At 40.7% G+C, this 10,877-nt stretch overlaps 2 protein-coding genes and 1 long non-coding RNA gene across 3 annotated transcripts; 2 read left to right on the forward strand and 1 right to left on the reverse strand.

The window, feature by feature from the left end:
* Positions 1 to 390: 390 nt before the first annotated feature.
* On the forward strand, positions 391 to 3,633 carry Rtf1 (RNA polymerase-associated protein Rtf1). Its single transcript, XM_017152531.3, has 4 exons — positions 391 to 581; positions 711 to 1,674; positions 1,734 to 2,918; positions 2,984 to 3,633. Exons 1-4 carry the CDS (start codon positions 501 to 503, stop codon positions 3,085 to 3,087), a joined length of 2,334 nt encoding a protein of 777 aa, XP_017008020.2. The 5' UTR covers positions 391 to 500; the 3' UTR covers positions 3,088 to 3,633.
* A 442-nt stretch (positions 3,634 to 4,075) lies between these two features.
* Positions 4,076 to 4,933, reverse strand: LOC138912668 (uncharacterized). Its single transcript, XR_011418229.1, has 3 exons — positions 4,868 to 4,933; positions 4,487 to 4,737; positions 4,076 to 4,415 (listed from the first exon to the last, which is right to left on the reverse strand). It is a non-coding gene; the product is annotated as an uncharacterized lncRNA (long non-coding RNA).
* Positions 4,934 to 5,742: 809 nt separating this feature from the next.
* Positions 5,743 to 9,348, forward strand: wrapper. Its single transcript, XM_017152551.3, has 5 exons — positions 5,743 to 6,041; positions 6,915 to 7,394; positions 7,758 to 8,267; positions 8,740 to 8,874; positions 8,933 to 9,348. Exons 1-5 carry the CDS (start codon positions 5,864 to 5,866, stop codon positions 9,127 to 9,129), a joined length of 1,500 nt encoding a protein of 499 aa, XP_017008040.3. The 5' UTR covers positions 5,743 to 5,863; the 3' UTR covers positions 9,130 to 9,348.
* The last annotated feature ends 1,529 nt before the right edge of the window (positions 9,349 to 10,877 follow it).

Genomic DNA, 10,877 nt, shown 5'->3' on the forward strand with positions numbered 1-10,877 from the left:
GATAAGAAATGGAAAAACTAGCAAGGAAAAGAGAATTTGATCGTTCGCTTGTAACTTTGCAAAGAAAATATGTCCCAAAGCAAAAACTCGGCTAAATAGGACTGTATCCTTACTTCCCACAGAAAAAATCTGAACTTTAAATGAGAGATTGAAAACAAAGTTGAACTTTATTGAATAAGTAAATTAAACAAGTAAACCAGTTTTCTGCTTAAAGTCGGAGAATGCTTGAACAATCTTAAAAATAATTCAAACTCTCCCATAAGAATACCGTTGATAAAACTTTTCCGTTTTTAAAAACCAGCTGCTTTTGATAACTTTCGATAGCCATATTGCTTCCCTCCCTGGCACATCGATATCTGGAAGCGAACAAAGGCCAAATATCGATAGGTCGATAGCCAGCTATCGCACTCATCTGCCATCTCCAACGGCACGCACTCGATTTTTTCGTATTTTATTTGGTTAAATTGTATTTTCGACTGAAGGCCAGGAAAACGAGCAGCATGGGCAAACGGCGGACGCAATCCCTGATCGACTCCAATTCCAGCGATAGCGACAGCGAATCGGAGACCAATCTGGAATCGGTGAGTGGCGAGAAATTAGATGGAATCCGGGGTCCGCGCCCCTTTCTCCATATTGCGATGTAACGAAAATCAATGCGGCCAAGTGTCTGGCACTATATACATACCTAATAACTTGCAAATAATCCCCAGGACCTGATGTCGCTGGCCAAGAAGCGCAAGAAGCCCCAAACGGCGGCCAAAACGAGTTCCCGCAGCGACTCCGATTCCGACTGGGCGAACAACAAAGCCGGAGCGCCCGCCTCCAAGAAGAAGAAGCGGCGGAAGGCCAGCAAGGACTCCAGTTCCTCGGAGTCCAACTGGGATGACGACAGCCAGGATGAGGAGCAGCCGGCGAGGCAGAGCCCTGGGCAGGCTCAGCAGGAGCAAAAGCCGCCCGAGCTGGCCACCCAGCCCGCCCAGCTGAGCGAACAGGAGGAGGGCGAGGTGTCCGACAGCGATTCCGACAAGTCCAAGTCCGGCTCCTCCTCCTCCGGTTCCGATTCCTCTAGCTCCTCGTCCTCCAGCTCCGATTCTGAGTTCGACGATGGCTTCGACGACGACCTCATGGGCGACGAGGAGGATCGGCGACGTCTCAATGGCCTGTCCGAGAAGGAGCGCGAAACGGAGATCTACAAGCGAATTGAGCAGCGCGAGATTAGCCGAACGCGCTGGGAAATCGAGCGGAAGCTCAAGCTGGCCAGGCGCGGCGAAAAGAACCAGGAGAAGTCGAGGAACAAAGGAGAACGGGCCAAGAAGAAGAAGGAGAAGCGCGAGAAGAAGGCCAAGAAGGCGAGGGAAGCACAGGCGCCCGCGCCGCCACTGGCTTCCAACTCCACGCTATTGGATGCAGAGCCCAAGCCCAGCGGCGAGGTGCGATCAGGGGTCAGTCCCTTGTCCTCGCCCCCACTTGGCCGAGATGTGGCCTCCACATCGGCGGCAGTGGCCAGTATTCTGCCCGACGATCAGGCAGCCGCCGCTGGCGTCTCCGATTACTTCGATCACAAGGAGCGATCCAAGGAGCGCAAGAAGAACGTGGAGGCCAACAAGACGGACGACAAGAGGAGCAATGCCATGGCCCTGCTGAAGGCCAAGCGGGAGGGCAAGGCCAAGAGGGGTAAGCTAGCTAAACGTAGAAGGTTTCACTTCATTCTCACTCTCCCAACCACCTTGCAGAGGAAGAGGAGGCCAAGCGCCTGGCCGAACGGGATCGTGATGACGACAAGGAGGAGCTGGAGAGCGTCTCCGGTTGCAAATCAGCCGTGAAGCTGAAAGCCTCCGAAATCTACTCCGACGACTCGGGCAGCAGCGATTGGGACGAGGATGAGAAGCCCGCGGGCAAGCGGTCGCGCTCCAACAGCAGCAAGGCCTCCAGCGAGTCCGAGGACGACGAAAAGGTTCCCCAGCGGCCCGTTTTCATAACCACTCGAGAGGATCTTAACAAGCTGCGCCTGTCGCGCTACAAAATGGAGCGTTTCGTGAACTTGCCCATCTTCGAGAGCACCGTACTCAACTGCTTCGTGCGGATCAGCATCGGAAATAATGGACAGAAGCCTGTGTATCGGGTGGCCGAAATAGTGGGCGTGGTGGAGACGGGGAAGATCTACAGCTTGGGCACCACTCGCACCAATCGCGGGCTGAGGCTTAAGCACGGAACCCACGAGCGGGTATTTCGGCTGGAGTTCATCTCGAACCAGGAGTTCACCGAGAACGAGTTCAACAAGTGGAACGAAGTGTGCCAGCAGTCGAACGTCCAGATGCCCACCATCGACCTAATCGCCATTAAGCAGAGCGACATCAAAAAGGCGCTGAACTACGAGTTCAAGGACGAGGACGTGGACAAGATCGTCGAGGAGAAGAATCGCTTCCGCAACCGACCCACCAATTATGCTATGAAAAAGACCTGCCTGATGAAGGAGCGCGATGCGGCCATGTTGCGGGGCGACTACGACATTGCACAGGATCTGGGCCAGCAGATCGACGAGCTGGAGAACCGGGCCTCCGAGCTGGACAAGAGGAGATCACACACCCTCAATCTGATCTCCTACATAAACGATCGGAACCGAAAGAAGAACGTTGAGGATGCGGAGAAGGCGATTTTGGAGGAGGCTCGTGCCAACAAGGGTCTCAAGATCTCGGATCCCTTCACACGCCGGATCACTCAGCCGCGCATGGGTTTCAAGGGTGCCAAGAAGGACGACGATGACATGCAGCTGGCACCGCTGCCGCCGCCGCCGCCGGGCAAAAAGAGGCCGAGCGAAGCGGGCACTTCGAGTGCAGGCGCCAAGCCAACAGACTCCAAGGATTTTAGCCTGTACTCACTGCATGACTTTGACATCGACTTGGATGTGCCGCTACCGGGTAAGTTGTTCTCCCTTTTCGTTGCTAAATAATGCTTATAGTGTTTGTTATCCCTCCTTCTTTAGTTAGTACGAATTCAGTGCCCAAGCCGGCGAACAAACCAGCTGAAACAGTCTCCAAGCGTTCGCTTAATCTGGAGGATTACAAGAAGAAGCGGGGCCTCATTTAGATAACGAAATCGTTGGTCTACACATTTTGACAAAGCTTCACATGTTAACGTCCTAGTTTAGTGTAGTGCCCAAATGACTACAGCAAACGTTTGCTAATGCCACAACGACTCACCCAACTAAAGGAGCAAGAAGAAAGAAAACGACGGCCAGTTGCCCTCGGCTTAAAGTTACAGTTCATAATTGTATTTAGTTTGACACAAATGTTTTGATTAGATCGGGCGTAGCGGAGGATTTTCCATTGCCACAAAGTCAAGTATCCTAATCGAGAATACTTGCCCCAGATTGTGTTTGTTCGGTATCCCTTTTATGATTCAATTTTTAGCTAAATTATACAAGAAACAACAAAGAGCAGCAGCAATATCGAACCTTTAGAATCTTGTGCAAGTAAGGGACTCATAATATATATATATATAGATTGATAAAGCTCTATTGTAATTTTTATAGTACCTAAGTTGAAAATTGTATTACGAAAATAGCCAACCCTTCAATCCAACCCAGCCCAATTATTCTCGACGAGATGTTCAATAAATTAACAACTAACATTATTTATACATAATTAGTTTACAGCAAACACTCAATTGTTTACTCAGGCAAAAGGAGATTCCAGGGACAAATATAAAACAGGCTGATTAAATGGGATATGAGCACACACACACACATTCGAACGAGCATGTATCCGTTGGTTGTAAGCGTTGAATGCTGTATTCGAAATTCATCAATTGTAGCCACAGCATTCATATACTTAAATATACACATAAATAATAATTATTTATAATAAAGAAAATTACTATTAAATACTGTTTGATGAGTTAACATTGATGGATAGTCGATCTTAATGAGGGGATAATTATTTTAGTACCTAGTGATAAGTTTTTATAATTTTTTTGTGTCGGGGGGTTTTAAAAGAGAAATACGGTTTATTTGCTTAACAAATTTTTACAGACAGGATAATTAATTGAGTGTCCCTAAAAAGTATTAATATTTGTTAAGATCAAATATTAATTTTACTAAAATGGGATTTGTAAAACCATTTTGCTTTTATCCCCTTCGAAAATATTTTATTTGCTTGGTGCCCTTTTCAACACAAACTTAAATTAAAAAGTAAACTTATGGTTGCCATTTTTTACTAAATCGTTCTCTTGGGCTTGCTTAATTTTGCGTCAGTTGGTTCATTTTAATTGGTTTGCAGTGTGTTTGCGCAGCTGGCTGACTGACTCCCTTTCATGTTCTCACCAAATTAATTCAATTAATTCGATGAAATTGTCTTTTAATTGAACATGATCGCGTTTCGCGCCGTTTCGTCAGAGACCAAAACATTTTAGAAGATCTGCAAATATATATAAAGCGATTTCAACGGTCAATATATGAATTTCCGTTATAAAGAAATCGACATCTTACTCTGCAATGGAAATACATATGATGCTAATTTGAAATAAACTTGAATTGATTGTTCTATAATGCACTTCCGTTTGAATATTTTCAAAGTTTGTTCCTCCTGTCTTTTTGGGAACCTCGCAGCCCCGAACATATTGTTCCCGAATGGTGAATGTGACTGATCCGATCACAATGATGACGATGTGGATGTGGATGGGGGGACCATTGTGGCACAATGACATTTTATCTCGGAATATGCAACGGCAGCACGTTCTCTGAAGCGGAGAGTGTAATAGATCAGCGACGGAATCTCGATTCTGAATCCGAAAACTACCGATGCGTGGCCCATGCAAATGTTCTTGCAACGGCATCGGTGTGGGTGCATCGCATCCCACAGATACTCACAATGCTGCACGGGAAAAAATGAAGATCCTTATCAGTATTAAATTAGCAGGTCAATTGACTTTCAAGTACCTACTGTCACTAAATAAAGTAGTGTTTATTGTGAAGAAGTCCAAGGAATTTATATATATTTTCTCTTAATAAATTATAATATTTTTATAATTTAATATTAAATTTAATAGTATTACATTTAATTATTATAATTATACATTTAATTATTTCGCTTAATAAATTGTAATATTTGGATAATTTAATATTAAATTAAATAGTATTACATTTAATTATATTTTCGCTTAATAAATTGTAATATTTTGATAATTTAATATTAAATTAAATAGTATTACATTTTCGCTTAATAAATTGTAATATTTTGATAATTTAATATTAAAATAAATAGTATTACAATAGACTATTCAATTTTTCGTTTAGATAATAAAATATGAACAATTTAATAATATGTAAGGTACAATATCCCAATCTTTATCACACATAATATAAAATAATAATAATAAAGTAATAAGTAATAACATTTAATTTAAAGTTTGCATATATTTTTTCACATTTTATTACACTTTTTGGTACCATGCTGAATTTTAAAATTGTTCCTATTTCTACATAATTTTTCTCTCTGTGTGCCCATGTGGGAGAATAAGAATCCCCTTGGCGGCAACTAATCAACCGGCATCGGCATGCCTTATACACAAGTGCTGGGTGCTGGGTGCTGTCCGGCGGCGGTTTCTTCATCGTCGCCCCGGACTCGGGCATCTTCCATTGTCCGCCCCTCGGGGCTCCACTGTACATATGTGTAGTGGTGCAGTGTGCGCGGCTTAGGGGACGCTGGCTTCACAGCCAGCTCAACCGATCAGTTCAAAGTTGACTTCGTCGCGGACCAGAACGGACCGTTCTAATTCCGACACGCGACCGTGAATTATAGAATTACCAAATCACAGTTTAATTTAATTTAAAAAAATACAGACTATAAAAACAAATAATAATAAAATGCAACCTTATAAGTGCTCCATTTTGAGGTGTTTACTTGTCGGCTTGATCCTTGGCCAAGTGCAAGCCGAGTTGGATTTTAACAACGATCTTGAAAACAGCCAAAAGTTCAAAAGCATACCCACCACAGTGAAAACCTACGAGAACGATACAGTCCAGCTGCCTTGCACTTTAAATAGTAAGTGATTAATTAATGCTAGCTTTTTCAATAAAATGAGTTAGAAATATTAGTGCATATTGTGACGATTGACTGACTTTCTGAGGATTAGCCCCGCTTTTCGGGCCTTGAAAAAAGCAACCAGCAGCAATTGGCCATAACAATGAGATTTAATTCGATTGAAGAAATGAACTCACAATGGGGCAAATGAAGGTATTATCCGACAATAATAGAGCTCTGGGTGGAGAAAGTCCAGAAACGGATTCTATTAATTGAACGTTTAACACACTTAGCAGCGCATTCAAGTCGCTGGGGAAGAACCCTCCCGAGACATATTGTCAACTGGCCAATTAAAGGATTATTGACAGAAGCAATTAAGTGGTGAAAGGGTTTACAAGATTACAGAAAAGTTACACAAACTGTATTTGTAGGAAACCCAATTCGGGAGTGCCGTCAGCAATTAATGATTTCAGCGTAGGAGTTCTTCAACCCCGAATATAACAAAATATAAAATTCCCAGGCTTTTGCGTTTAAATTTTCCCCTGACTTTTACATTCGTTTATAATCTCTCTTGTTAGAAATACCGAAGTTCAGGGAGCTGAGGACATGTCCTATCTTTACTTATCTTAGAAGGAAGAAGAAAAGAATGCAACCAAATAAACTTTTAAATTAATTTTAAATAATATTTTTTACAATATAAATAACTAATAGTTTGGTTCGTTAGGTTATTGAAGTTCTTATAAAGACTGTTAGTTATTATAAATTAGTTTTTGAAAAATATTTTTTTGATTTTAGTTATCGGTTTTAAAACTTAAAAAAAATTTAATTACAAGAAATGTTTGCCTATTTTAAAAACCATATGTGTTAATTTAATTTAACTTTATTTATAACCAGCTCCCTTTCGGTATGTCCGCTGGCATCGGGACGATGTGGCCCTGGTGGATTCCAGGCATCCAGAGATTCCGATGCCGGATCGCATAATGCTCTGGCCCAACGGGAGCCTGCAGGTGGCCAACGTTCAGTCCAGTGACACTGGCGACTACTACTGCGAAATGAACTCTGACTCGGGTCATGTGGTGCAACAGCATGCCATAGAGGTTCAGTTGGCTCCTCAGGTGTTTATTGAGCCCTCAGATCTCACGGAGCAGCGGATAGGAGCCACCTTTGAAGTGGTGTGTGAAGCACAAGGAGTTCCCCAGCCAGTGATCACCTGGCGGTTAAACGGGAACGTCCTTCAGCCGCACAGCAGCACGGGAAATCGCCAGAGTCTTATCCTGGAGATTAAGTCAAGGAACCAGGCGGGACTTATAGAATGCGTGGCCAGCAATGGAGTGGGTGAGCCGGCGGTCGCCAATGTGTATCTACATGTGCTGTGTGAGTTAATTAATATAATCTATTTCAAAGAAATTTAGATACATAGTTTTAAGACACCAAAAAAAATATTAACTTATTTTATAAAAGTTGTATTTTTTTTACGGTTTTCCAGCCAAATAAAATTAAAATTAAATCCCTACCTTCCCTATATCAACTTTGAAAGTTTTTATTATTTTTTTGAATATTTGAAAGCCGAACTTTGTTTTTAGCATGTTCCCGTAAAATCGATAATGTATATAAATAATGTAAAATCGCTCTACGTTTCATATCATTTTTTTGTAGTTACTCTAGTAATATTTTATCACTTAAATAATAAAAAAAGAATAAACTTACATAATTAAAAAACCTTTACGCACTCCACAGTCGCACCCGAAGTGACCATACCCCAGACCGTGGTCTACACTAAACTAGGTTCACGAGCCCACCTGGAATGCATTGTGGAGGCGGCACCAGCGGCCAACGTCAAGTGGTTCCACCACGGACTGCCGGTGGCCCTGGGAGCCCACTCCACCAGTCACGAGTCGGAGCTGCAGACGAACCGCTCGGTGGATCACTACGTGAACGCCGTGCGCCACATGCTGGTCGTGAAGACCGTGCGAAATGCGGATATGGGGCAGTACGAGTGCCGGGCCAGCAACATGATATCCGGAAAAAGCGGAAGCGTCGAGCTGACCGGCCGCCCGATGCCCTGCCTCTTCAAGATCAATCCGGGCACCCAGAGCTCCACCTCGCACGTCCTCGTTTGGCAGACGGAGAGCCTGCTGCCCATCATGGAGTTCAAGCTCAAGTTCCGGCAGATTCCCTCGAACAATGTGACCCGCCAGATCAGAACCAACTGGACGGAGCTCACGATCCCGGCCCAGGCCACAAATGGTAAGAATAGCAATTAACGAGATCAAAGTTATATTTTTTAAAAATGTGAAATAACCTTTTTTGTTCATGAAGGGAACCGAAAAAGGTCATTTACCCTAAACCAATTGGTTTATTTTCATGAATACTTCGTGATTATTCAGTAAATTTGACAATTCAACCAATTCCAAATTAATTTATGGAATCCAAATTAGCACTTCACCTTTTCGAATATCGGAATATTTTTTGAGGTAAAAAAAACGCAAGGTTAGAAAATGTAATTTAAATTGTATGTGCAACAAATATATCAGAACCTTACAAAAAAGGATTTTTAGTTTAAATGGAAATTACCACTTCAACTAGTGATAAATTAAGACCTGCATAAAAATACGATAAACAATAACTTACCCTTTTAAACGAGATTAAAATTTGACATCAAATATCCGAGACATTAAAAAGTATTAAATTCTTTTCTTTCGTTCATTTTTAACCCTAGGACTTATTTACATCACCACATACACTCTACATGGCCTTCAACCCGCCAGTCTTTACGAAGTTTCCGTATTGGCCAGAAATAGTTTTGGTTGGAGTGATAATAGCAAAATCGTTCGATTTGCCACAGGTGGAGAAGGTAAGATATACTAAAAGAAAATCAAATATTTGATTTATTTATATTATTTTTTCTTCAGTTGAACTACCAAATTACTCGACAGAATCGGAACTTCAGGATGACTTAAGCGATGAGGAGTTCCACAACGAAATCACGCAAAGATCTGATGTTCTATCGGCCAGCATGATATTCAATTCGGGCTCAGTTAATGGGCACGAAGTTAGTGCCTTAATTTATTCCATGTGTCTAATGAAACTATTACTTTTAATTAGTTAGGTTTACCCATAAAATATATAGATTTTTACCGATCCGTTGTCTACGCAACATTTATTAAAAAAAACGTTCCATAAATTCGTGTGAAAAGATGCCTCAGGTTGTAGGTGAATCATATTAAGATTAAATCAATTGAATCATACTTCCGTAAACAAAAGTTAAGATAAGTTGCTGGTGGCAGTGCTTCATGGTAAGCAAATACAGTTTTTAGGGTTATTTGTGACTATGAGGCTAAATTTATCTTTTTTTTGTAATAGACTATTACTCGGGGGTTTAATTTGGTAAGACCCTTAGCCAGACAGGATTTCTAAAAAAGTTATTAATATATGTTATTTTATTTGAATGTAGCTGGATTTTAATATGTTCATATGAGTCAAACCTCTTTTATACAATTTTTTTTAATATTCGTGGGAAATAATGAAATAGTTAGGGTAGGGTAATTTGACGAGTAGGGTAATGTGACGAACTCGTCGAATCTCATATATGACGTCACGACAAAAATTCCAAATAAATGTAGTCGTCTCCCCTTATCGTGTCGACAATGTATTTACAGTAATATTAATAAGAAGTCCCGTAATTTGTTCGTGAGGTAATTTTCGCTAAAAATGTGGTGCGCAAACTAGCAAACCCATTCAATTTACTTGTGTTTCAGCAGTGCCAGAGCAAAGATGAGTGGAAAATAAAATCAGGCAAATATATGCACGTATACATGAGATCTTTATCAACAGTTTTTGGTACCTCGCGTTTTTTTCTTTTGCGCCGTTTGAGAGTGACACCGTTTTTGCTGCAAGTCTACCTTGTAGGGTATCGTGACAAACTTTTTGTAGGGTATTGTGACGAACTTTTTTTATTCAAGAATTTTAACTGTTATCGTTGATTATTTGTAAAAAAAATATAATAATACCAGATAACATTTACTGCTGCAGTTTTATTGTTGTTTTTAATAGTGACGTCAGTTTAATTTAATTTAAAAAAAAATTTGCACTTTGACCATTTTTTTTTGTAAGTTTGGGTATTATCTTATTACTTTTCTCTTTTCCGTATCGAAAATAACCTTTCCGTAAATAATATATAAAAAAATGAATTTTTTTGTTTGTAAAAAGGATGGTTTACGCCAAACGCTGTGGGATTTGGCTACGTTGAAATTTCGAATCCAAATTTTTTTAGAAATATGCTCAGTAAATGTAAGCAACTTTCTGCTTTTACACTTTTAAAAAATATTGATTTTTGGAGAAGTTACATTAAAGAACAAATCGTTCGTCACATTACCCTACAACTTTTGAAAGTGCAAAAAAAGTAGGGTTCACGCCAAACGCTGTGGGATTTAGCTGCATTGGAATTTCGAATTTCGAATTTTACAGGGATATGCTCAGTAGATGTAAGCAACTTTCTGCGTTTACACTTTTGAAAAATATTGATTTTTACAAAAGTTACATTCAAAAAACGAATCGTTCGTCACCTTACCCTACACTCCCCTATGTTTAATTATTCAAACTCAAGTTTTTTTTTCTTAATAACAATCAGGTTATAAGTTCCCCACTTCAAAAACAAAAAAGGATGTATTTGTCCTTCCTTTCATACGTTACAAAACATCATTCAAATCCTAAAATCATAGGTTTCCAAAATAGTTAATCGAAAATAAAGGAAAAAAGAATCTATGGCTTTAAAAATGTAAAATAAAAAATATACATACATGTATTAAACATTTTGATCAAATTATGAATCTATAATTTGCGAACTTTCAAATTGGT

The sequence above is a fragment of the Drosophila takahashii genome, chromosome 2R, assembly GCF_030179915.1.
Source record: "Drosophila takahashii strain IR98-3 E-12201 chromosome 2R, DtakHiC1v2, whole genome shotgun sequence".
Classification (NCBI taxonomy): domain Eukaryota; kingdom Metazoa; phylum Arthropoda; class Insecta; order Diptera; family Drosophilidae; genus Drosophila; species Drosophila takahashii.

Excerpts from the sequence above, each read along its gene's own strand:
- Rtf1 (XM_017152531.3), top strand. The coding sequence starts at position 501 with ATGGGCAAACGGCGGACGCAATCCCTGATCGACTCCAATTCCAGCGAT. Across the intron at positions 582-710 it reads CGGAGACCAATCTGGAATCG|GACCTGATGTCGCTGGCCAA; the intron begins GTGAGTGGCGAG and ends AATAATCCCCAG. Across the intron at positions 1,675-1,733 it reads GGAGGGCAAGGCCAAGAGGG|AGGAAGAGGAGGCCAAGCGC; the intron begins GTAAGCTAGCTA and ends ACCACCTTGCAG.
- wrapper (XM_017152551.3), top strand. The coding sequence starts at position 5,864 with ATGCAACCTTATAAGTGCTCCATTTTGAGGTGTTTACTTGTCGGCTTG. Across the intron at positions 6,042-6,914 it reads GCTGCCTTGCACTTTAAATA|CTCCCTTTCGGTATGTCCGC; the intron begins GTAAGTGATTAA and ends ATTTATAACCAG. Across the intron at positions 7,395-7,757 it reads TGTGTATCTACATGTGCTGT|TCGCACCCGAAGTGACCATA; the intron begins GTGAGTTAATTA and ends CGCACTCCACAG.